Source organism: Mirounga leonina, unplaced genomic scaffold, assembly GCF_011800145.1.
Source record: "Mirounga leonina isolate KUSES-001 unplaced genomic scaffold, KU_Mleo_1.0 Mir_91, whole genome shotgun sequence".
Lineage (NCBI taxonomy): Eukaryota > Metazoa > Chordata > Mammalia > Carnivora > Phocidae > Mirounga > Mirounga leonina.
In genome coordinates this window covers 27,859,055-27,885,233 of record NW_023270839.1, presented here as the reverse complement: position 1 = coordinate 27,885,233, position 26,179 = coordinate 27,859,055, and the positions used below count along the sequence as shown (strand labels likewise).

General features: G+C 45.7%; 1 protein-coding gene across 1 annotated transcript in view; it reads left to right on the top strand.

The window, feature by feature from the left end:
• MYO5C (myosin VC) overlaps positions 1 to 26,179 on the top strand; it is an 80,851-nt gene that overhangs the window by 29,087 nt on the left and 25,585 nt on the right. Inside the window, exons 11-28 of the mRNA XM_034994890.1 lie at positions 21 to 161; positions 1,982 to 2,107; positions 4,529 to 4,612; positions 6,267 to 6,401; positions 6,844 to 6,941; positions 8,312 to 8,398; positions 8,858 to 8,969; positions 9,720 to 9,931; positions 12,080 to 12,245; positions 12,578 to 12,724; positions 14,180 to 14,344; positions 15,591 to 15,684; positions 18,337 to 18,400; positions 21,136 to 21,310; positions 23,225 to 23,318; positions 23,634 to 23,697; positions 23,783 to 23,863; positions 24,723 to 24,903. Coding sequence (XP_034850781.1) covers positions 21 to 161; positions 1,982 to 2,107; positions 4,529 to 4,612; positions 6,267 to 6,401; positions 6,844 to 6,941; positions 8,312 to 8,398; positions 8,858 to 8,969; positions 9,720 to 9,931; positions 12,080 to 12,245; positions 12,578 to 12,724; positions 14,180 to 14,344; positions 15,591 to 15,684; positions 18,337 to 18,400; positions 21,136 to 21,310; positions 23,225 to 23,318; positions 23,634 to 23,697; positions 23,783 to 23,863; positions 24,723 to 24,903 — 2,226 coding nt within the window. The remainder of the gene's footprint in view (positions 1 to 20; positions 162 to 1,981; positions 2,108 to 4,528; positions 4,613 to 6,266; positions 6,402 to 6,843; positions 6,942 to 8,311; positions 8,399 to 8,857; positions 8,970 to 9,719; positions 9,932 to 12,079; positions 12,246 to 12,577; positions 12,725 to 14,179; positions 14,345 to 15,590; positions 15,685 to 18,336; positions 18,401 to 21,135; positions 21,311 to 23,224; positions 23,319 to 23,633; positions 23,698 to 23,782; positions 23,864 to 24,722; positions 24,904 to 26,179) is intronic.

Sequence of the window (26,179 nt, the reverse complement as noted above, 5' to 3'; positions counted from 1 at the left end):
ACTAACTTCTGGACTTTCAGCATGTCTTTAAACTTGAACAAGAAGAATATATGAAGGAAGATATTCCTTGGACTCTGATAGATTTTTATGACAACCAACCAGTTATTGACCTGATTGAAGCAAAAATGGGTATTTTGGAGTTACTGGATGAAGAATGCTTGGTAACTTAAAATTTTTTTTTGTTCAACTTCTGTGTAGTAACAGATAAGAATAGTACAAACTGGATTTTTTTTTTTTTTTTTTTTGGTGTACATGTAAATTCTTGAAGTGTTACCCAATTGGTTGGATGTTGATGCTGGGACGGCAGTCCATAGCAGGAACACCAGAGGGCCAGCTGAGCCTCCCACCCTCATCATGCGTAGCCCACCATTGGGTACCACGCACAACCTCTCAGGTCATGTCCAGCAAGGAGGAGCCCTTTGAGGCTGTCCCTAGGTGTATTTAGAATGGATGTGAAAATAGCAGGTGACCTCACACCACTTGTTAATTACATGAATTGAGTTTTATTTCCTCATTCTTGTGAGTCATCCATTGGGGAGTGTAGCTGAAAAATCAACATCATACAATTCAAGAAAAGAGGTATGTAGTTCTCCTGTTATTATTTCCCTCTAGGAAGAGCACCTTTAGAGTGAGCCAACCTAGCAGTGTCCCTCATGGGGCCACAGGGACAAATAATCCCCAGAAGAGTACTCGTTTTTTGGTTTAAAGATTGTATTTGGGGTGTTGTATGTAAGTGATGAATCACTGATTTCTACTCCAGAAACCAATATTGCACTGTATGTTTACTAACTAAAATTTAAATTAAAAAAATTTAAAAAATAAATCATTCCAAAACTTAGTGGCTTAAAATAAAATAATTAAAAAATAAAGATCGTATTATGATGTTTAAGCATAGATTTAGTTTCCAGAGATTTGTTTCAAAAAAAAAAAAAATCATAATGTTGAAGACTAACTGGCCTTTTCTCCCTGGAATTCGCAATGCCACGCTTTTTCTCACAGATTCTCCTCTCTGGTACCACCTGGGTTTCAGCCCCTACAGTGATACAAGATTAAAGGGCTGGCAGCAGGGCTAAGCATTCTGGAATGATCTTGAGAGGGCAGGGTGCCCAGGCCAAGGCAGCCTCTAGGAAATATTTGTACCTACCCTACACAGACGTTTGCTACGCAACCAGTGTCACAAAGAAGCATGCAGGAGTCGTTTGGACACAACAGGAGATTAAATTCGTTGAGTTTGGGCCGAATATCACTGATCGCTTCTATATCACCAGTATCAAGAACAAGTTCTGCAATTATTTTTGTTTGAGGAAGTGGTTATTAAATAGGCTGTAAAGGGGTGGCTGAGTGGCTCAGTCGGTTAAGCGGCTGCCTTCAGCTCGGGTCATGCTCAGCGGGGAGTCTGCTTCTCCTTCTCCCTCTGCTGCTCCCCCTGCTTGTGCTGTGTCTCTCTCTGACAAATAAATAAATAAAATCTTTAAAAAATAAAATAAAATAAAGAGGCTGTAAAATGAAAAGAAAAGCTATTTTTCTGAGGTGGGGATGAAGTGGGGAGGATTACATTTAGGTGCCAGTCTTTCCCCATTCAACTGAGAATAAAAGTCACATTCATGTAATGAAATCTAGGCTGGCTATTTTTTTCCTGAACCTTTAGACTTCTTTGGGAAGAAATAATAGGAATACTGCCAATTCTGCAAAGATAAATTTCTTCATTCTTGAGTTACATGCTATGTCCCTTTCCTTCTCGCTTATAACATTTTGTTTTTCTAAAAGGGCATTATTGGTCTGTATAAATGGCCCTGTAAAGGTTGTTAGGATCAAGGACAGATGTGTGCCTAGAGCTGCTTTATAAAAAGGAGCCACAGATGTAAGGAGCTCACTCTGAGATGTCCGCTCACCTTGGTTTGTCAGAATGAGTACTTTTCTGTGCCCGTATGCATCTCTCAGCTCTAGTTTTCTTACTATTTGGTTTGCTTTTCTCTTGCAGTTACCACATGGAACTGATGAAAACTGGCTTCAAAAGCTGTATAATAATTTTGTCAACAAGAACTCTTTGTTTGAAAAACCCAGAATGTCAAATACATCCTTCATCATCCAGCACTTTGCTGACAAGGTACAATGAGAGTCTCGGGCGATGCTGTCTGCATTGGAGCCGGAGGGGTTTCCTAGATGCAGCGGGCAGGCCGGGGGCTTCTCTGGCCGGATTCAAGTCACACTCGGTGCATTGCTGTGATGAAGGAGACGTGCGCTTGTCTCCTTCATCACAAAATTGTGTTTAACAATTTTTAATTTGTTTCTTGTCGCAAAATACGAGTTTCCGCTGTAGTGCTTTAAAGATAAACGTGTGGCTAGTGGATCTCATTTCTGATTTTGGATTTCCTGGGAATTCATTAGTCTCTTATCAGTTTATTGCCTCTATGAAATTGTTATAATCAAGACAGCATAATTGTTTTCTATAATGAAAGCTGTATCTTTTTTTGAGGTTTTTCTTTTTTATTAAGTTGTAATATATTTATCACAGTGGTAAAGTAGGCTGGCTCAGGATGTTGCATTTTCTAGATGATCTTTATTTTCTTCTTTATAGATCTATTTTTTATGAAACATATTACTTTAATAAAAAGGAAAAGTTATTTAAAAATTACATTACAGGGGGCACCTGGGTAGCTCAGTCGTTAAGCGTCTGCCTTCGGCTCAGGTCATGATCCCAGAGTCCTGGGATCGAGCCCCACATCGGGCTCCCTGCTCTGTGGGAAGCCTGCTTCTCCCTCTCCCACTCCCCCTGCTTGTGTTCCCTCTCTCGCCGTGTCTTTCTCTGTCAAATAAATAAAATCTTTAAAAAAAAAAAATTACAGAATGCTTAGAAAATAGGAAAAAAAAAGAAAAATCACCATAACCACTTGCTATAAACATATGTTCTCATCTTGTTTTCCTTCCCAAAGGAAACTCTTGCCCTCAGAGCATTTGCCGGTTGGGTGTTATTCCTAGGGCCTGGCCAGTGCCACTGCTGGGGGTCAGGGTGTGCTCATTGTGACTGAGAGGGCAGGGCAAGGGACAACGAGCTGGAAAGTCGTAATGACTTTGTGGGCTAGAGGAGCACTGTCAAAACCTGCTAGCATTTTTGATTCCTGAAGAGATGAATGTGAAATGAATGATAACATCTCAGGTTATATTTTCTAGTGGTTGTCTTTTGCAATTCCACAGCTGGGATCCCATGGGGGAAAGGCAGGGGCAAAAAGGCATCAGACATATGGGATTTACTTCGAGACCCTCTTCATCGCACTTGGTTTCTGCACATTTAATCCTCTCACCCCTGGCACTTCCAAGAAGTCCCTCTTAAAAGCAGCATTTTGGGTGGGTTGCAAGTTGCTGGGAAGAAACCACACACGTTGTAAGGTTAGCTTAGGTTCTCAGTTTAATTAGCCAGGAAAATGCAATCATTTTGAAAATGAGATGGCTGTGCTTAGATGCAGCAAGTCAGCACATCTTCCCAAGGTCCCCAGAGCTCCCAACAGAGGCTGTGACTCTGTCCCCACAGATGGTCTTATTACACTGTTATACCTTTGTCCGTTTAAGCCAGTGGCTCACACCACCAGCCTGGAAGAATTTATACAGCAACCCAAGGTCTTCATTCACAAGGGAGTGTTTGCACATAGCCGGTGTTCCTGGTTCTTAACCCAAACTCTGCCCAGCAAGGATGCTTCCTCATTTAGGGGGACAAACCAGAGTACTTGGTCAGGGGCCCGTGAACACCCTCTCTGCCCCCAGATTCCAGCATTCCCCAAAGCCTGTTTCTGCACAGTTATTAAATTGTATTTTAAACATATTTTCTAATTTGTGAAAAATATATATCACATAATAAACTATGTAACCCAGAGGCATAAACTATTGGGGTTTGAATGTTTAAGCAACCACCCTGGGGTTTGAGGGATTAAAGAAGCCCTCTGGATCAGAAAGGGCCGCATGGAGTTTCTCTAAGCCAAACTGAAGCAGTGCAGGCATGTACCCACTCTAACTGACTCTGAGGGCTTCGGTGGCCCTTGAAAACTTTGTGGTCAAATGGTAAGTTTTTCTTTCCTTTCTACCATGTTAATGCTGCTTTAGGAAAATATTTCTGTTTGAACCCAAGGGACAACACTGAGGTTTTTTCCTCCACCTGATGGTTTCAAAGGCAGAGTGAACCTCAAGCCAGTTCTTCTTTAGACCTCTGTGTGTATTAACTGCACACATTGCAGGGAATGACTGGTCACCTGTAGCTAGAGGGAACCGACAGGTGAATACAGCATGATCAGTGACTAGTGAGAAATCCAGGCAGTGGGAGAGCCTGGCTCTTTCCATCAGATGACATATTCCCAGCTTCCAAAGTTTTATTTAAATGGCTTGCTGTGATAAACAGAAACTGGATCTCTTTTTAGAAGATTGCCTTTTAACCCCTTCGTTAATCATTGTTAAAAAAGAAAAAGAGACCAATTCTGCAGTACTTAGATGCTGTCTGCTTTTGTTTCTTTGGAAATAATTAAATCCTTTCTCTGCATAGGTAGAATATAAATGTGAAGGTTTCCTTGAGAAGAACAGAGATACTGTCTATGACATGCTGGTTGAAATCATGAGAGCGAGCAAGGTTTGTATGGTCCTAAGAGGGTAATTAATGTTATTTGTTATGTAACTTGACATGGACTAGATGTGTATCAGGAAAGAATAAGAAATATGTGGGTGTGTGTACTGTCTTGGAGAGGCAAACTGTAGCTCAGACATAGAAAAAAATAACTGTTTCGGAATTGGGACTAAAATATATATCAAGCTTCTGAAAGCATCCAAATAAATATCCACTAGATACAAAATCAGAAATCAAATGTGCAGATGCCAGAGAAGGATAGCTAATATATAACCAGTTAAAGGACCACAGTTTACATTGGATTCATCCACTCACAAAGATTTATTTAGCACCTACCAGGTGCCAAGCACTGGTACCAGATTCCAGATACAGCAGTGACCAAGGCGGTCAGGGTTCCTGCCCTTGTGGAGCTCACATTCCAAAGGGAGTGACATACCCTAACCACGTAAGTAGCAATGGCAGGTAGTGCTAAGCATCCAAAGGAAACCAGGGCAAGACAGAGAGAGGGTGACCTGGGGAAAGGGGTGTGGGCTCCAATGTGCAAGCTGCTCGAATCCACAGTTCCGTATGAGGAGCAGTGTCACCAAAGGAATGACTTCTGGATTTTTCTTTTCCTCTACGAATATTTCCTTATGAACATTTGAGAATAAGGATATTCCATACGCAGGCCTTCATTTTGTGAGTATTTGGTTAGATCATATTTATTTTTCTTCTTTTAAAAGATCCCCAATCCTTTGTTGATATTCAGGTATTTTGACAATTTCCCAAATGAGCATGAGCCCTTCCCCTAACCATCATAAATTAGTCGCAGGCATGACAACTTCAGTTATTAAAACTGATTTATGTTAGAGAATTCAGTGTGGAAATGGCCTGCATCTTGTGTACAAAATTAGTTGATTTAATTCACCAATTGCTTACTCGCCCCCAAGCGTACCCCGGGGTCCGTTCTGGAAGATGGATACAGATCATGTGAAAGCACAGATGGGTCTCTGTGCTCAGCACACAGGCTCTCAGAGGTGTGGGATGTTCAGACCCACTGCTTTCACAGCAGGGGCATATAAGGATTCGTCAGGCAGGGATTCTCCTCCAAAGGAGATTGTCAATGTCTGATTTAAAAGAAAAAAAAAATGAGTTTCACTCTAAGAAGAAAAGACACTTGAAGAAGTAATTGAAGCATGGTAGAAAGTAATGAGTATCTCAGAAGAAGATTATCTTATTTAGAAGAAATTGGCATTAATTTGAGTTAGGGCACAAATTTTTTTTACCTTTTTTTTTTTTTTTAAACCTTAATCTAAGCAAGTGAAGGGGATAGAGCTAGAAAATATTTTAACAGAACCTCGAATAATGGTTAGAGTTTGGATGTGCAGGGATGAAAATGTGAGGTAGGAGGGGGGAGATTCCAGGTGTAGAAACAGCATACAGACCTACATACCCACAAAGACATTCACACAGATTTCCTCTCTGCTCATATTCCTGGAAAGAAGCCATGCGTCATCTCGAGGGAGGACAGTCCTCTTGTGGGATTCAGATTTGGCTGAGATTGGTCAAGACTGTTAACCTCACTTTAAATGGGCTTGTTGTGACCATTTATGTGGTTTGTATCAGGTGACGACTGAGAGTGAACACCTTTGGACATTGAAATCCTCTCTGTTCCTTCCAGTTTCATCTCTGTGCCAACTTTTTTCAAGAACATCCGGTTCCTCCTTCCCCTTTCAGTTCAGCGATCACCGTTAAATCTGCAAAGCCAGTCATCAAGCCAAACAACAAGCAATTGCGGACCACAGTGGGGAGCAAGGTACCCAGAAAGTATCTGAGGGCGAGGGGGCCGGGCCCCACAGGGAGCCAGGCAGCAGTAGGGCCCACACTGCAGGCCCGGGCACGGGCACTGAGCTGCTTCACATCTAGTATACATGTAAGTGCAAAGAAAAGCCACAGTTCATCATCATCATACCTCAGCCTCCAAAGGCTGCACACACCTGAGCCAACCACATGTTCACACAATAACATGATTTACTAAGTTCCCTGCTATTTGGGAGAATTGGATAGAGCAGCATTCTGTCCAGAACATAGGACATGCTAATAATCACAGTCGTGGTTTGAGAGCTTTCATAGTAGATGTTTATGCATGAAGTTAACTTTTCTCCTTCTTAATTTACCAAGGTTAGGCCTTTTTTTTTTTGGCCTTGATTTAAGCATCAATTTCAGTGTGACCTTTATTCTCTGACCTTGTTTCCTAGTTCCGCAGCTCTCTGTATTTGCTCATGGAAACCCTCAATGCGACCACACCCCACTATGTCCGATGCATCAAACCAAATGATGAAAAATTACCCTTTGAGTAAGTGTTCCTGTGCGGCAGAGGGAAAACACTGAGGAGGTCATGTCTGTCACGATGCTGGAGAATTTGTTTGTCAAGAATTCTCTTGAACTTTACTGTTTCTGGGTTTTTAATGATTCAGAACAACTCCGTCCTTTCCATATACTGTTAACCAGCACAGCCCCTCTAAGGAGGCTAAACCACCTTGTCTCCAGGATGAAGCTAAGGGGCTGGCTTTGAAAGAAGAGTCTACAACTAAAGTTTATGCAACTGAGAAAGCCAGAGCGTTTCCTTGATTATAAGCAGAATTTGTGTACAGCATGGTGACTAGAGTTAATAATACTATATTGTGTGTTTGAAAGTTGCCAAGAGAGTAGATCTTAGGGCGCCTGGGTGGCTCAGTCGGTTAAGCATCTGCCTTCGGCTCAGGTCATGATCCCGGGGTCCTGGGATCGAGCCCCGCATTGGGCTCCCTGCTCCGTGGGGAGCCTGCTTCTCCCTCTCCCTCTGCCTGCCACCCCCCCCCACTTGTGCTCGTGCGCGTGCTCTCTCTCAAACTCTCTCTCTCAGATAAATAAAATCTTTGAAAAAAAATAGAGTAGATCTTAAAAGTCCTCAACACAGAAGGAAACTGCGGTAACTCTGTATGGAGATGGGTGTGATCTAGACTTACTGTGACCATTTCACAATATATACAAATACCGAGTCACTGTGTTGTACACCTCAAGCTCCTGTGATGCTGCCTGTCATTTATACCTCAGTTAAAAAGAAAATTTGTTTTTTGAAAGGAAGTTGGTAGAGGAACAGAGGTTTCGCCCTCAAACACGGCGTGAAACGTGAGACTTGCTCTCTGGCGCCCCAGGGAACCCCCAGGCTCAGGAGCGGACGTTGCAGAGTGTCTTTGAGCTGACTAGAGCGGAGAGGTGTCTGAGGGGTGTGACCGGCCGCGGAGGTGGCGAGTGTGTCCATGGGCCACCAGACGCTCAGACCTCAGCCGGAGGGTGTCCTGTTAGGGGAATTCTAGCATCACGTGGGCACCTGGACGAGGCGGGCGGGAACGATTCCTCTGCTCGGGTTGTCATGCGAAGCTGAACCAAAGGCCCTTTCCTTACAAGGCCTTCTCCCTGTTTCCACTGTCAGAATCCGTCGCTCCTTTCTCTGTGACCTCCGTCAGCTTCCGGAAGTCTTGTGGAGCTGCTGTTTTCGTTTCCCCTCTGACAGGGATCCATGGAGTAGCTGCTGGGTGCCTGGCGTGGGGATCGGTGTGGGGATCGCAGAGGCGGACCCCACTCCCCAGGGTGCACCGTCCAGGTGGCTCTGCCACGCTGCTCGTGGGCACGTTTGTCCATCATGATGGCTTAACCCATCTCCTAATACCCGTCTTCTTTCAGGTTTGACTCCAAAAGGATTGTTCAGCAGCTGCGAGCCTGCGGCGTTTTAGAGACGATTCGCATTAGTGCGCAGAGCTACCCTTCCAGGTTCGTTGTCACTCCTTGTTTTGGGGGGGAAATGCCCAACTTCAGGTCTGCTGAGAACCAAGGGAGTGGCTGCCAGGCTTTTTGTCAGATACTTGGATAAGATGCCCCCAAGATTTTTCCCACTGTGCTTTGCGGAGGCCAGAGGAGGGCCACTGACAGGCGATGTGTGGGACAGGGGCTGCCACCACCCCATCACCAGATCCCACGGCTAGTGAACCCGCTGCCTCCCCACTGCTCCTGGGAGAGGGAGCTGAAGGGGGAGGAGAGCACAATTGTTGGGGCAGAGTGTTAGTGGAAATATGGTATGGGGGCACGCAGGTGTGCTCAGGGTGAGGTCAAAGGTCAGTGCCATCATCCCAGAACTGACTCCACCCCCCCACCACCCCATCAGCAGTGGGATCCCCAGACATGCCACACCTCCTCCTGACACGCCTCCTTCGATCCCCTTTGACTTTGCAGGTGGACATACATCGAATTCTACAGTCGCTACGGTGTGCTCATGACCAAACAGGAGCTTTCCTTCAGCGATAAAAAGGAGGTGTGCCAAGTGGTTTTACACAGGCTCATCCAGGTCAGTCTTGCTCAGCTCCTGGAATGACCAGCTCTTCCCATCCCTACCCGCCTGTCTCAGGACTGTATTGTCATGAGTGCCGGAGAAGAAAATAGCCCCGAGCATTTCTGTGCTGGGCCAGAGCAGACACGCTCACAGGAGCATCATCTCTCGAGGGTAGGAGTCACCATTAGGGACCCAGACTCGAACCCTGGCCTCCCTCAGAGTCCTCCTACCCTATGTTGCCCTCCCACAATCTAAGGAGCTTCGATGGGCCTGACTCATATCACACGGTCAACTGAGCTGTCTCTGCCCCAGGAGGGTCCCAGACAGGCCACTCCGTATGGATTTGGGTCACTGCTGCAGCAGTAAGTTGTGATGGGAAGGAAGTAGGGACAGAGGTACCGTGGCCAGGAAAGGGGTGGTGAAGACAAACCAGACATTTCCAGGCTCTGCTCTCCTGTAGAAACCACACATGGGAAGCTGAAGCTTCCCAACGGTCCAACTGAGAATCACCGAGCATGCACACACCCCTCTCACCCCACAGACGGACCACTGAACCTCAAGTCCATTTCTTTCCCCAGTGGCTTTAAACAGACATCTCAAAAAAATAAATTTCGAGGTCATATTCAGAATTTTCTGCTTTATGTCAATGAACATATGTGTCAAAATAACAATGTTTTGGCATCTTTGAATCTCTAAACATCTTTTCCAAATACTATAGAAACTCTGAAAGATTTTATTTCTGATTCTATCATTTTTCTCTTTCAGGATTCTAATCAGTACCAGTTTGGTAAAACCAAAATTTTCTTCAGAGCAGGACAAGTGGCCTATTTAGAGAAACTCCGACTGGATAAGCTCAGGCAGAGTTGTGTTGTGATACAAAAGCACATCCGTGGCTGGCTCCAGAGAAAAAAGTTCCTCCGAGAAAGACAAGCTGCCCTGACAATCCAGCAATACTTCCGGGGTCAGCAAACTGTGAGGTACCCTGGAGCCGAGGAAGCGGGGGGCATGGTGTGGCTCGGGTGACTGCTCACCTTGTGGGGAGGGGCCTGTCAAGGACGAACGGCCTTTCTCCTGGGGGGTGCAGATGTGTGTGGGTGCCCTCCTGCAGCCGGCCGTGAGCCTGGAGTTGAGAAGGTCATGTCCTCGGGGCAGGTAGTGCTGACCCTGCCTACCGTTCCCACGGCAGAGGTGACCCCTAGGACCCCGAAGCTCTGATCAGGGTTTTGAAGTGAGACCAGGTAGAGGGACTGGGCCCTTTTTCTGTGGAGGTGAAAATGCCGAAGGCAGTCAGGGTCCTGGTGCAGCCCCTACGTAGATGCTGTGAGTAGCCACTGACCAGCCTACCTGCAGAGAGTGGGGGGCCGACCGTACCCGAGGGGTCCATGGCCAGGCTCTGCCGGCAAACACAGAGCGCGCGCCGAGGGGATGGCTGAGTGGAGGGCAGTCCTGCCAATCCTACCCCTCACCGAGTGCTCCGCGGAGGCCGGCCCGGGCTGCCGGTGCGATGGCGTCCTTCCGGACGGCTTGTGTGCTGGTGTGTGTCCACGCCGCCTCCCTCCTTGGCGTGCTGGGAGGAGAGGTGAGAAGGCAGCTGTTGAAGGGTCAGGCTGTGTCACAGAACCTGACCTCTTCCTGAGCTGGAGGCCTGACCTCCAGCAGCATCTGGGCTTCTAGACATGACTGGCACACCACAGCCTTCATCTCTCCGTGCTCCAAACTGGGCTTTGCCACCCCACCCCAGATGACTGTCTGACACATATACACAGCCAGGCTTGCCCTCCCGTGCCCCTGGGTCAGGTGACAGCAACCATCTCCAGGGCAGGAAAAGCCAGGGTTATTTTCTTCCCCAGCTCAGGCCCCCTTTCTGTTTGGGAATCGCCGCGGCCTGACGGTTTTACCCCGGCTTACCTCTCGTGTCTGTCCCTTCATTCCATTCCCATGCCCCTGTCCTACATGAGGCCTCCACCACCGCTTGCCTCCTGGTCCCCCAGCACAGCCTCCCCCAGCTGCCTGTCCTCCGGACGCAGGGCCTGTGAGAGCCACTGCCCTCCTCTTGCCCTTAATGCTTCCAGTGACCCCTATTTCCTACACTCAGTCATGACATGGCTTTCAAGGCCCCCCGTGGCCTCGAGGCATTCATGAGAATGGAAGCTCTGGGAGATCCAGGACCCTGCTTTCATACACCATCGTGGATATTCAATAACTGTATTTTGTAAAGAACAAATGGTCTCAATTTTTCTAACCTCACTAATTTGTTTCATGTATCTTATATTCTGACAGTTCCAAATTCTTTTTCTGAATATTTCAGGCATTGCTTAGGTGTCTGTGTGTTCACTGGTCCTTAGCCTGAAATGCCTTTTCCAACCTTCACTTTCTCCAGAAATCCTACTTTTCCATCAAGGCCTAGCTCACAGGCAGAATCTCTCTTACAGATCTATTGGTACTTACTTTAGTTTTCCTTTTATTCCACCTGGCCATTTATAAATCTGTCTGCTACATGAGGTTGTAAACTCTGAAGGTGAGAACCTTGTCTTTGCTTCCAGTCCTTTAGACAGGAATTGACAAGCTGTTTCTGTAAGAGCCAGTTATTTGGGCTTTGGGGGCCATGCAGATTCTCATAACTTTTCAACTTTACTGTTATTAGCCACGGATAATACACAGATAATAGGTGTGGCCGCATTCTCATAACACTGGACAATAACAGGCAGAAGGCTGCAGAATTAGTCCCCAGGCTGTAGTTTGCCAATCCCTGATCTAGAGCTTCTAGCATGGTTTCCCAGGAGGCTGAATGAGCAGGTGAAATGCCAAAGCCCAGTTGTTTTCACATATGTGAGTGACGGTGGACTGATCGACCTAAATATGAAGAGTGTGCAAGTTGCCATGTCATTCCCCTGGCCTGGTGCAGGTCCACATTCAGATCAGGGTGAAAGGAGAGGTGATGAGACTGACTTCCAGCGGGCGTTAGAGTCAATGAGTTCTAGAGTTTAATGGGTAGATTTGCAAAACATTTGACTATTCCTCGGTGGAAAAAAAAAACAAAAACAATGCTGCGCCATCTCATCACTGTCCCATAGAAGTCCGTGCTCTGTGGATAACAGGTTCACTCTGCATTCTTTTTAACCAAGGAAAGCTGTTACGGCAACAGCCTTGAAAGAAGCATGGGCAGCCATCATCATTCAGAAGTACTGTCGTGGGTATCTTGTCCGCAGTTTGTACCAGCTGATTCGCGTGGCCACCATCACCATCCAGGCCTACACCCGAGGGCTCCTGGCAAGGAAGAGGTATCGAAAGGTATGGCTGACCCCGTGCTTTTTTAGGACACGGGTTCCCCAGGGCTCAGGTTATTTTTCACCAGTCATAGTGAGATGGTTTTTTTTCTGCATGAAGACCTTCATAGAGAACAGGGAGTCCTGGTATCTGAGTGTCTGTTCATACATGTCCACTACAGGTCGGTTTCGTCATCGTTTCGAAGATCTAGGCGTAATAGGACTCTGGGTTGATTACAAGAAATTTGTATTTTATGCTCTGAGAATATTTTGATAGTTGCGTCTCTCAATGTTGGAGGAGTCGATGAGAGAAACAGTAGAGAGCCAACCTGCGTTTCATAAAATCTTGTTTTAAAGATGCTGGAGGAACACAAGGCTGTGATCCTTCAGAAATATGCACGGGCGTGGCTGGCCAGACGTAGATTCCAGAGTATCCAGCGATTCGTGCTGAACATTCAGCTTACTTACAGGGTCCAGCGTTTGCAGAAAAAGCTAGATGATCAGGTAGGTGTGCATAATGTATCTTTCATATGTACTTTTCCTAACCGATTTATTTTGTCCTGGGCCAATTCCTTAGCTAACACTGTTAAGATTTATGCCCATGTGTTAGGAGGTTCAAATAGTTTATGTGGACCACCCGATCTGGAAAACAGAAGTACACTGTAAAAGGCTGCTCTGTGCGGTTGTGTAGGTTGTACACTGCACAAGGACAGCTGCCCAAGAGTGCAAGTGGGGCTGAAATCCAGGTTGGCTTTGCTTTTGCCAACCCATGTGTCCTGGTACAAAGCTGGGTGGCCTTGAGGCAGGGGTGCCTTTTTCTCACCTGCACAAAGATGTCGGCATGCCAAGCCGTGCTCCCTCAGGACTGTGTTGGCTCAGAGGAGTTACTCCTTTCTAATTTGCCCAGAGGTCTATATGGTCTAACTGCAGCCCTGCCTATTTTGGGGAGACTCCTCATACCATTTCCACTGGTAGGAAACAAAATTCACATGCTCTTAGCCAGTGGAGAAGGGCTGTGGCATATGCAGTATCCAGATCTATAAAACTCACTCCTGGGCCTGTCCCAAATAACACCGAGCTTCTCCTAGGGTAAACTTGAAACTTAGCCGTGAACGATGCCATAGGAGTCCTTAGTGAAAGGATGAAAGTGCAAAAAAACCCTTGAGGTTTGATGCAGCTTCTCCTCTTTGTGCTCCTGTGCGGCAGGCCTCATGTTATGTGGCTTGTGCAGATCCGCACCAAAGAGCTGCCGTGACAGCTGGGACCGGGGCCCCTGGGAGTCCCGACGCTGCCGGGGCTCCATGCGAGATATATTCCTTTGTTAGGGCTGCCGTAGCAAACGGTCACAGCCTACGTGGCCTACACAATAGCCATTTCTTTTGTCGCACTTCTGGAGGCTAGAAGGCCAAGATCAGGGTGTTGGCAGAGCTGGTTTCTACTGAGTTGTCTCTTCTTGACTTGCAGATGGCAGTCTCCTCCCTGTTTCTTCACACCGTCTTCCCTCAGTGTCTGTGTCCTAATCTCTTCTTATAAGGACACCAGTCATCCTGGATTAGGACCTGCCAATATCACCTCATTTTACCTTAATTTTGTCTTTAAAGACCCTATCTCTAAATATAGTCATTTTCTGAAGTGTTGAGCATTAGGACTGTAGCATGTGAATTTGGGGGGCAGCAGGGGACACGGTATGTCCCATAGTACTAGGGTTGTCTTGGAGCTCCAAGATTGGGCTGGTCCCACACTAAAAGAGCCATCAGCTCAGGAAGTTTGTCTGACCAGATCTGCCTTGCTATTTGCACTGGGATGAAGATGCTCATACATGCCATCGTCATGATAAGTGGGATCATTGTAGATAAAGCTCTGATAGATTTAGATGCCATGTCAAAGGTTGTGAGAGGCAAATGGAACAGCTTCTTTATTTTGGATAAACCCCTAAACATCTGCTGTTTTTTCCTCTAGAACAAAGAGAACCATGGGCTGGTGGAGAAGCTGACCAGCCTGGCTGCTCTTCGGGCCAGTGACATGGAGAAGATTCAGAAACTGGAATCCGAGCTGGACAGAGCAGCTGCCCACAGGCAAAATTATGAGGAGAAGGGGAGGAAATACAAGGCTGCCATGGAAGAGGTCTGTGCTGGTTGTGATTACGGAAATCCATGCAAGAGGTCACGGCACAGCATTTTCCCACAAAGCCGATTTCTGCAGAACAGATCAATTTTTGCTGTTGGCTTCTATCAAAAAAGGAAGCCTACCTTTCAGGGGAGGGGAGGTCAGAGGCCTAGAATCTGGGGGAAGAGGAGGAGGCTCATGCTTCAAGACGTACAACATAAGGTTTCCTCTTTTTTCAACTGTCATGAACTGATGAAAGCCCTTTTAAAGAGAAGGAGCCCTGGCTAGATGCTTTCCTCTCTTCCAGGATGATCTTGGTCCCTGGTCACTTGTCCTTCTGGTGTGTGCCCTGAAGCATCTTCCCCAGAACAGCAGTGCAAAGCTTGGGGCAGGTTTTCATCTCCATGGTGTAGTAAAATGAGCAGTAGGCAGAGATCAGATGTCCCCAGCTCAAATCTCGTCTTTGCTGCCGTCTGGTTGGGCAACCTTGGCAAGTCCCTTACCTTCTCTGATGTAAGATAGGAATAACAAAAAGGGACTGACAGAGTCATTGTGAGAATAAAATTGTCAGATGAAATCATTTAGCCAAGTGCCTACCATAGAGCCCTGCACAGGTGTGAGCTGCAGTTTTCTGAAGAGGTAGTATTTATTACCCTCTATTCTCCTGTACTTTCCAAAGTCCTAGAGCGCCCAGGTTTGTGGCAGCCTGGAGCCCTGGGGCACCCTCCGTGTTGCAGGCATTGCCGGTCACCAACCGTCAGCACCAAGTGGCCCCAGCTGCCAGCTCAGCAGATACTTTACTAGGAGAAGCTAAAATAATAGAGCTTCTGTCCTGATCACATCCATCCTGATGGATCCACTTTATATCATAAATTATTTATATCATATAAATATATAAATACCTTGGCTATTGAGAAGCTTCCAGAAAAGGACAGAGGCATTTCCTTGGCTACGAGGAGACCTTGGATTTAGTTGTTTCTCCTTGACTTCGGCCATTGCCGGGCCAGGTTGAGAACCAGTGTCTGCCTGAAGTCACACGGAGCCCTTGTGCATGAGATGGAATGCAGCATCTTGCAGTGGGCCGGCGCTGGCTGTTAGCCATGGAAAGGAGCTGAGACAGATAGATGCATGGATGCATAGATGCAAGGATGGATGGATGGATGGATGGATGGGTGGATAAAAATGCAGCCTTTCACCAAGAAAGGCTGTATTGACAAAACTTCAAGTGAGGTTTTTAAAAAGCTTTTTTTCTTCCTTTCATTAGAAATTGGCAAAGCTTCAGAAGCATAATTCAGAACTGGAAATACAAAAAGAGCAAATAGAACTACAGCTCCAAGAGAAGACTGAAGAGCTGAAAGGTAGAGCCCAAGGCGGCCCGATGCGTGCTTTCATGTGCTCACCTGTCCAGGCATTTGAGAAATAACTACTGGGTGTGAACTGAATTTTAGGCAGAATCAGGAATCTTCGATGTATTCCCAGTGAGATGAGAACATTTCTTGCCTCGCAGGGAACAACTGTATTTAACTTGTGGTAACGTTACCCTGCAGACTCTTCCGTTTTATTGCCATCTTTTGTTAGGCGGCACAGCAATCCCTGTCTCAGAACTGCCTGGGCCGTTGGCTAAATACAGATGGTTGGGCCGTCGGCCTGGAGCTCTTGCATCAGGAGATGGTGTCTGTGTATGGTACAGCCAGGGTGGTTCAGACATCTATATTTTTAAAAAACTTTGTGGTGATCCTGATGCACAGGCAGGGTAAGGCTGGAGTAATGTTGCTGCGGCCAAGGATCTGTAGTCAAATTTCAGATCTGTCCATGACTTGGTGTAAGTGGTACCCCCTCCTCTGCTCCTGCCCTGGCTCTGAGTGCAGTCCCTGCTGAGCCCTTGAGCCATAGCACCCCGGGCTGCCGGATGCAGACCCTTGGATCCAGTGGTACCACTTTCATTCCGGCGTGTGAGCAGCCACCCTTAGCCTAGCTCTGTCCGACTCAGGTGCTAATTGCAAGCACTTGCTCAGTCCCAATAGGAACGGGAACCTGACGGTTCCTGACCAGATGGTTTAAATGTCCACACCTGATCATCTTTCCTGTCCAGGGCTCTTTCCTACAAGCTCTGACGAGGCAGCAAGGGCATGGGAGTTCAGGCCTGGGGATCTAGCACACACCGGAGGCCCAGCAGGGAGTGGATACCCTGGGATCCAGAGGAGCACAGGGGCCCTGGGGGTTTGGGTCAGAGCATGGGAGAAAGACATGTCAGTAGGAAGAAATAAACATCCCGAGTCCCGGCCGGCAGAGCAGAAAAGGCCGTTCGTTCAGAGGATGGCAAGCATGGGAGTGACCTCCTGCTACAGATAATGCGCATCCTCCACCCAGTCTCTGAGGACCGATGGTGTGGGCGCCGATGAGCTCACGAGGTCAGAGTAAACCTGAGTAAATGTCAGACCTGAATTAAGGCAGGGCTTGCCCACCTCTACCTTTTTTATTACAATATACTGCTCCTGGGTGTACTTGTTCTTTCTTCTAATTTTAAGTGGGTTTTTTCCCACAAGAACATTTAAATTCCTGTAAGTGTGTCCTTACAATTACATATTTGACAGCACTGACATATTTGGGTCCATAATTTTATATTTCCTCCTGAAAAGTGCCTGAAAACTTTCAAACCCAGTGTTCATGAACTGCTTCTCCTATGGGTCTCTCTACACATGGCAAACAATGTTTGGTGAAAAGCACCAGCCTTCGCTTACCCTGGGACCTGTGACTAGGGGATGTTATCACACATTTCCCCTTTTTGAGATTCCAACATGGACGCCATCCCATTGCTCCCAGGACGGGAAAGTCACATTCGGGCACGTCTTTTGCCCTTTGGCAAATGACCTAGGATTTAGTAAGCACCAGAACTGAAGCCAATTCTGTGAGTGAATTGAAAATTGAAATTATATCAAATACACTGACTTCTAAATTAAAGCTTAAACATTTTTCTAGTATTTTCTGACTGACTCATGACATTCTGAGGCAGTCATTTTGATTCAGGGACATTTGATACCTCATTTGAATATTGTTGGCTTTTTTTTTTTTTAATCAAGTAATTTAGGGTAGCTTTCATCACCTTCTCCCTGGGCTCCCCTCTGGGGCAGGATTCAGAAATGAGGAGAAGTCGAGGATGGGGTGTCAATGAAGTACAGATAGAGATGTCAGACTTTGATGGGTTACCCCCACTTTCAAGGGCACCTGTTGTGTGTGGACATGTTGGGAACCTGGGGCTGTCACGGCTTCAGAATGACCAGAACCGCAGGAATCATTGCCCGGCTGTCCAATGTCGCCTCAACCTACGCTTTATTGTTAGAGACTCTCGTACTGAGATGCCAACAGCAGCTTTGTCAGACTTCCTCTTCCCCAGATGAAGACAGACACTCTATTATTTCCTTGATTATCATGAATGAGTGGTTCTCAGACGAGAGAACCACTTTGGTTCCCCTCTCGCCGTCGGGGGACGTGTGGGCTCGTCAGAGAGAGTCTGGGTGGTCGCAGCTGGAGCCGAGGAGCTCCTGGCTTCCAGTGGCTAGAGGCCAGAGCTGCCGCTCGGCATCCTGCGCCACACGGGATGGGCCCCTCTCCACAAATAAGGATTTTCCAGTCTGAAGCATCGACCGTACCAAGACTGAAACCCCATCATGAACTGACGGTTTTTCTTCCCAAAGGGTTTCTGTGTACTTTTAATAGTAATATATACTATCTCAAAGCCAATATGACTTTTTAAACAAATAATACTCAGACCAAAAAAAAAGTACTATAAATGAAACTATTCACACATTTCCAGCATGACCAACTTGTGAGAATTATTATTTCCCCTTCTTGTCTGTATTTCTAATTTCTAAATTATAAAAGTGACAGTTACCCTCCCATCTTAAGTCCTACTCATGATTGTTCTCACAGCCGCGCTTTCTTATACATGACATGAAACCATCAAGGCATTGGTTTGCAGACATATTTCAAAGAGCATTCTCTCTTCACAGAAAAAATGGATGACCTCACCAAGCAGCTCTTTGATGATGTGCAAAAAGAACAACAACAGAGAATGTATGAAATCTAGTTTGCCTTAAAGCTATGGCTTCCTTCTCTCTCTCCTGTTTTATATTTTGCTTCTCAGCTTGCAGATAGCAGGCCACAGATACAGGAAAGCGGGGTGGAGGGGGGAGGGATGAATATTTGTAGGAAGCAAGAGATTCAGATGTGTGAGAGCCAAGTCCCCCAGGGTGCACCTTTCAGGCCCAGCACAGGTCCTGCAGCTCTGGGCAGTGGGCCCCCAGGAATTTCTCGCTTTCCCTTCATTGCTAAGACAGAAGTTCAGACACTGCCATCCCTTTCAGCTTCCATCAGGTCCAAGAAGTAAAACTATCGCCTAGGAAATAAGCCTGCCTCCCTCCCATGTCTGTTGTGTCTGTTAACTTGACTCTAGGGGGCAATAAGGGATGGAACCCACCTCACAATAGTTAAGGCAGGTCCCCATGATCTTGTACTCTACCAGCCCCACCTTTCCTGTCTCAGTGCCAAACGCTTTGCTAATCTGTAAAGACTGCAGTCTACACTCCCTTCTCTTATAGAGTCAACTCAAAGATTTTAGATCTCAAAGGAGGGATGCATGGCAGGGTGTTGGGGAGAGACAAAATATTCTTGGCATGTTTCTGCTGGGGGCTGGAAGGCTCAGAGCTGGGGTGGTAGGATATACAACTTCCCCACCTCATTGGCAGAAGAGCCTGAGTCTTAGTAAGGAACAGGATGCCAAAACGTTAGTGGCGGGCATGTCACTGAAGAGCTCCAAGAGTTACAGATATGTGTTTCACGATCCTATGTGAGTTTTATTTTTATTATTATTATATTTTTAAACCATTTTATTTATTTATTTGAGAGCAAGAGTGAGTTAGAGAACATAAGCAGGGGGAGCAGCAGAGGGAGAGGGAGAAGGCTCCCTGCTGAGCAGGGAGCCAGATGTGGGGCTCGATCCCAGGACCCTGAGATCATGACCTGAGTCGAAGGCCGACGCTTAACGACTGAGCCACCCAGGCGCCCCATGTGAGTTTTAAAATAGGGAGATTGGGTTCTTCACCTTGAAAATTTTATTTTTCAGGGCACCTGAGTGGCTCAGTCGTTCAGCGTCTGCCTTCAGCTCAGGTCATGATCCCAGGGTCCTGGGATCGAGCCCCGCATTGGGCTCCCTGCTCGGCAGGAAGCCTACTTCTCCCTCCTCCTCTCCCCTTGCTTGTGTTCCCTCTCTCGCTGTCTCTCTCTCTGTCAGAAAATAAATAAAATCTTTTTAAAATTTTTTTTAAAAGAAAAAGAAAATTTTATTTTTCAATGAACTCTCAACTCTAGGAGAGGGGATCAGTTCTTGGCCTCTCACTGTGTACTAGGGCCACTTGGGAGCAATCACTTCAAGAAGGGGTTTGGAGAGGCAGGCTGAGGCCAGGGCCCTTTAAGTTCTTTGCAGTCCTCATCAGCACTCACCTGTAGCTTGGTCTGGTCCCTGGTCAGCTGACCGGGGACGTTTTAGCCCCTGTCACAACCCTTGAGGAGTGTCCAGATGCCCACAGCCTGTGGGTGACTCCCGACCAGTGTAGGTACAAGTCTGCGATTCTTTCAGCATAGACTGCTGGCTGCAGTTTGCTTCTTTTTTTTTTTTTTTTTTTTTTTTAAAGATTTTATTTATTTATTTATTTGACAGAGAAAGACACAGTGAGAGAGGGAACACAAGCAGGGGGAGTGGGAGAGGGAGAAGCAGACTCCCCGCTGAGCAGGGAGCCCGATGCAGGACTCGATCTAGGGACTCCAGGATCATGACCTGAACCGAAGGCAGTCGCTTAACCAACTGAGCCACCCAGGCGCCCTGCAGTTTGCTTCTTTGAAGGTGTTTTACTGCCCTCTTAGGAGCACTGTGGTTTTTTGAAACACCTGAAAACAAAGTTAAGAAGTTTGTTAATATCTATAAAAGGAAATGAAACACAAACCTACTGGGAATGTGACTCTCTTCCTGGGCGTTCTCCCTTTGTGCTACGAAGCCAGTCATAAAATGAATGGAGATGAGAGCCTAGCAAGTAGAGCGATGATTTAATAAACTCCTGGAGCCCCTGGGACTGCTTCTGTTCTGGCTGGCCCCTCCGGGGTGGGCTGGTCTGGGTCGTATCTCTCTCTGGTTATTTTCTTGGTCAGTCATCCCATATTTAATTGAGCAACTGTCTCACAAGGAATTGGGTTTCCATGGACTTTGGGGCACCTGGATTTGCTGCAGTTTATTGTAGAATATTTGAAGGGCTGGCCCCTCTGTCATGTTAAATGGCTATATTAACTTATTTAGGACCTAGCCAAACCCTTCTAGGATCCGTGGAATTTGGCAGGGGCCAAGACTTGGCAGAATGGGCCAAGACTTGGCAGAATGTGCCAAGGTCTTTTCGGAGGGAAGGGGCCCCTCTAAGAGACCCCAGGGAAGCCCACAGAACTAGGATGGCTTCAGGAATGGAGTATCGCAACCACCGCTGAGTCTTTGAGTTCAGCCTCCCTATCCTGTGTTTCCTGTGTGGCCATAGCAGAGCTGCATTTCCCAGATCAGAAGGTATAAGAAGTTTCCCTAACCTAAGGGGACAGGAAACTGGCAGCTACAAATAAGGCCATTGTCTATTGGAACCGTCACAGTGGATCCTAATTAACTTGTTTCCTTTCCGAGTCTCTTCTTATTATTTTCAAAATGATGTATTGTTCTAATTCATGGTAAGGACTTTAGAGAAATCCTGAATTAATTATTTCTTTTCTTTTGCGTCTAGACTTCTTGAAAAAAGTTTTGAACTGAAAACACAACACTATGAGAAGCAGATCTGGTCTTTGAAAGAAGACCTTCAAGTTCTCAGGGATGAGAAAATGCACCTGCAGCACCAACTAGAGGAAGAACGCGTCATCTCTGATGGCTTAAAGGGGGAGGTGGCCCAACTGAGAAAACAAGTGAAGGTAGAAGATGCTTCTCACTTGCAGATGAGCTCTTGGGCTACGTTATTTGAGCTGCATGGAGGGGGCAGTTTCACACTCCCATGGGATCAGATAGCTAAGAGCATCTGTATAAAGGCTAAAGTCAAAACAACCTGATTTCTTCAGTTTTTCTAAGGATGAGCCCCCAAGTTGCCTTTGACTCACCAATAGTTGGTTTTCATTTTTTAAAAGTCAGCTTCCCAACTCTTTCAAAATTATATGTTATTCAAATATGCTGACCTAGAGAATATTTTCAAATTAAATGATAAATTTATCTAAACCCTTCTTATACATTCCATCATGTTTTTATATTTCTATAAATATCTGTGTTAAAATTAAATTACCTTATTATCAGAATCTTTTATTTTAAATAGTTATCAGAAAATTCACAAAAGCAATGATCCATGCTTGGACAACCGAGGCTTAGCTGAATTCCTTCCCTATCAGAAAACACAAACCTGAGTGTCCCTATGTTCTTCAATGCAAAACATTTCGGTGTAAGTTTGGAAAGCTTTTAAGCTTCCACTAAGTAAATGAAATGCATGTTAGTAGAATATTGTTAAGATTATGCAAATGTTCTCTGTAACGGTCGTGGAATAGCCACGCATGGCTTAGAAGAACTTTAGGAATCCCATCTGGGTCACCTCTTGACTTCACAGGAGAGCTGCCCACATTCTCTGGGCCCCAGTTTCCTATTGTTGAAAAGGAGGAGTTTGGACTGTGGGATCAGGGAGGACCACGTATTGCTCTGACTGCTTCACTCTTCAGAGTCACACGAGGCTCACATCAATCCATGGAAGTTGTATCCTCTGACTAGTCTGCATCTTGGGACATCATATGGCTGCTCTTGGAGTGAGGTCCCACTATTTGTCACTCGCTTCCTCTTTGGTAGCTAAAGCTTGGTCCAAACCCTCTGATGTGGTATATTAAGATTCATCTGATTTTCACAGAAAATAAACAATCAGTCTGTAAGTAAATACATCTATGACTTGGAACATTTGCTGAAATGTTACCAAGAGCAGGGCTTTTGGATTGGACAGTCCTGGGGCCCCATCAGCCCTCCTGTGTGGCCCTGAGCATGCCATTTCACCTCCTGTAGCCCCCGTTTTCTCATCTATAAATTATTACTCCATCACCGTGTGGCCTATTATAAGGATGAGGTCGTGTATGTAAAGTGATCGGTAAATGTCAGTTGGATCTCCCTCTTCACCCTCTGAAGAAACTGGAGCTGTAGCCCTTAAACACTTAGACTAACTGAGAAAAGATCACAGAGAGGTCATTTCCTGCTGCAGATCTCCCAGAGCTACAGAACTCACACCTGTGAGCCTTATGCAGGCTGCCCTCTCGAGGTAATAAAGGCAGAATACCGCCTCTTCCCCACAACCTGTGCTCCCCCTCAGTGCACCCTGGTTGCACCCCCACGCCAACTCCCAGCCTCCTGGCTACCCCTGGCTCAGCCGCTGTGGCATGTTTACACCTGCTGGGAGCCCAAACCTGCAATTATGATGGTGGTGGCTTGCCCACATCCCTGCATCCAAGAGTTCATCATACAGTGAAAGAGAATTCAGCCCCTTAGATTTTACTTCTTTTGAGCCCCCTTCCTCCCCAGGCCAGCTCAACCTTGTAGTAAGGAGCTATTTTCCCTTTATGTAGTAAGGAAACTAATTCTATTGTTATAAGCAACTATGTCTGAGAATAAGTTAACAATATTTTGAGCAGTTAAACATGCTTCAGGGCCACACTGTGTGGGCAGTGATGATTTAACAAGATCCTAACTGGGTGAGGAAGTCTTGGGTAGATACACAATACTGTAATAGTATTCTCTTTGTCTGGCATAAGCTGTTAACAGCTACTTTTTCTTCACCCGGTACGGTCATTGCTGTGATACAGACAATCTCTGAGTTTGAAAAGGAGATAGAGCTTCTTCAGACACAGAAGATAGACATGGAGAAACATGTGCAGTCACAGAAACGGGAAATGAGAGGTAAGAAAAAATACCAGTCACTGAGCCCATGGGTGCAGACTGAGTTTATCACGGGTGTCACTGCTAAGGAAATGTATCCTTTGGTATGAGCCTGGTTAGTTTGCTGGTTGGTTGGACATGTGGCAGGTTGAATAGCTGGTTGACTTCATAGCTGGTAGGTTGGTTAGCTGATTGGTTGAATAGCTGGTAGGTTAGCTGATGGTATGGTTAGCTGGACACTCTGTGAAATCTAGAAAAGTGGGACCAAAAAAAGGAATGCGAGAAGAGAAATCATGCAGAAATGTCATTTATACCAGCTCTGCATTTTCCCCTCAGAAAAGATGTCCGAGATCACCAAACAACTTCTTGAAAGCTATGACATTGAAGATGTTAGAAGCAGGTAATCATTTTCGCATTACCAAACCTTTAGAAACATGTAACACGTGAGTGAGATGATGGATTTTCTTACTCCCCTTATTTTCCAGGCTCTCGTTGGAAGATTTGGAACATTTAAATGAGGATGGAGAACTTTGGTTTGCTTATGAAGGACTAAAGAAAGCAACACAGTGAGAAATTCCCCCAGAGTTCTTTTTGATTTTCAGAGATAATAAATATTGCAAAGTCAGAAGTTTATCTTCCACAGATTTGACACAAAGGAAATTCCCTATAGTGGGATGATCTAATAATTGCTGGAAATATTTCAAGAATTAAGTAATGAGCTTGATAATGAAAAACAATCTTTTTATAGGATAAACTTCTGAGTCATAAGACCTGTAATCTGTACAGGGAAAACTGATTATGTGAAATAAGTAGCCAGTGTTACTATAGAGATGTAACTATGTTTAGATTTAAGGAGTTTGCTGTAATCTTTTACTTACAAACTTTATCTTTTAGAACAATTTCAGGTCCACGGCAAAATTTAGCGTAAAGCACAGAGATTTCTAAGAGATTTCGCTGCCCTCACCCCACACAACCAATATTGCTATCCCCATCGAGTAGTACATTTGTTAAAATTGATGAACCTACGTTTATCTGTCATTATCATCCAGAATCAATAGTTGACTTCAGGGTTCACTATTGGTGTTGCACATTCTCTGAGTTTAGCAGATGCATAATGAATGTATATTTACTACTGTTTAAGAACATATTCTTAAACTATTAATGTGTAATTTTAATAATGTCTAAAATTTTTTACCGTTAACTGCATATTAATGCCATGTAATGCTCCCTAACTGGCCAGAAGGATTTTATAATTCTATGTACCAAATTCCGTGGCCTGCCGCTATGTGTATCTATGTAAACTTTGTGTCCTTAGCATGGTTCTCATTGTGAATTTTCGTAACTGCTGGGCATGTGCACGCTCACGGTCAGCAGCACAGCAGAACAAAGACCATGTGGTTCACTTCTTGGCCTCTCCTCTGACAGCATTTTGGAGAGCCATTTCCAGTCCCAGAAGGACTGCTATGAAAAGGAGATCGAAGCTTTGAACTTCAAAGTGGTGCATCTAAGTCAAGAAATCAACCACCTGCAGAAATTATTTAGAGAGGAGACTGACATCAATGAAAGTATCCGTCATGAAGTTACCAGGCTAACATCAGAAAACATGGTATGATCTTAGCCGTGGGGCCCTGGGGTGGCCATTATTCTAGAGATGTCATTTGTTAGTGGAATAAAATTCAGTTTCTTGGCAGTAAACGATGGATCAGAATTATATTTTCTGGAGTGAAATAACTGGGTCAGAAGATAAACTATAAAATTACCCTAGGCTGGAGAGCACTTTGATTTGAAAGTGGGTTTATTTACCGTAAGATGGGTCCAAATTCTGTGATGTGCACATGTATTTTTAAGTCTAGCTCTAACCCCTTGGAAAGTCACCAAAAACGCTAAGGTAGAAGGATGACTCTGGAGTGGGGTATGTGTTCAGGTCTGTCCCTCTGTGCTTCTCATCTCATCTCATTTTCTTTTCTTTTTTTTTTTTTTTAAAGATTTTATTCATTTATTTGAGAGAGAATGAGATAGAGAGCACATGAGAGGGGAGAGGGTCAGAGGGAGAAGCAGACTCCCCGCCGAGCAGGGAGCCCGATGCGGGACTCGATCCCGGGACTCCAGGATCATGACCTGAGCCAAAGGCAGTCGCTTAACCAACTGAGCCACCCAGGCGCCCCTCATCTCATTTTCTCAAGGACTTCTCTCTTCCGTGATGCTGGTTCTCCCCCTCTAGAGTTTGTCTCATCCTTTCTTCTAACTCAAGCCTCAGCCCTGGAGAAATGCTGGAGGAATCTCCTGACTGAAAGAACATCCCTTTCTGGGGTGCTCAGCTGTGTGTAGACAGTGCTGGTCAGTGGTTGGGGCCTATGAAAGAATGGCGTGGCTATTCTTTGGATGAAACTTTACTGAGGAACAATGCAGAACATGCATCCAAATGCACAAACATATATTCTTCATGTGCACTTCAGAGGCACGGCTGTTTTTATACACTTGGATGAGAGAAAACCTATTTATCTGACTGAGGGTGGAGGTGAGTGACATTTAAAGAAATATGCAGACAGGGATGCCTGAGTGGCTCAGTTGGTTATGCATCTGCCTTCGGCTCAGGTCATGATCCTGGGGTCCGGGGATTGAGTCCTGCATCGGGCTCCTTGCTCAGTGGGGAGCCTGCTTCTCCCTCTGCCTGCCACTCCCTCTGCTTGTGCTCTCTCTCTGACAAAGAAAGAAAGAAAGAAAGAAAAAGAAAGGAAGGAAGAAAGAAAGAGAAAGAAAGAAAGGAAAGAGAAAGAAAGAAAGAAAGGAAAGAGAAAGAAAGAAAGAAAAGAAAGAAAGAGAAAGAAAGAAAGAAAAGAAAGAAAGAAAGAAAGAAAGAAAGAAAGAAAGAAAGAAAGAAA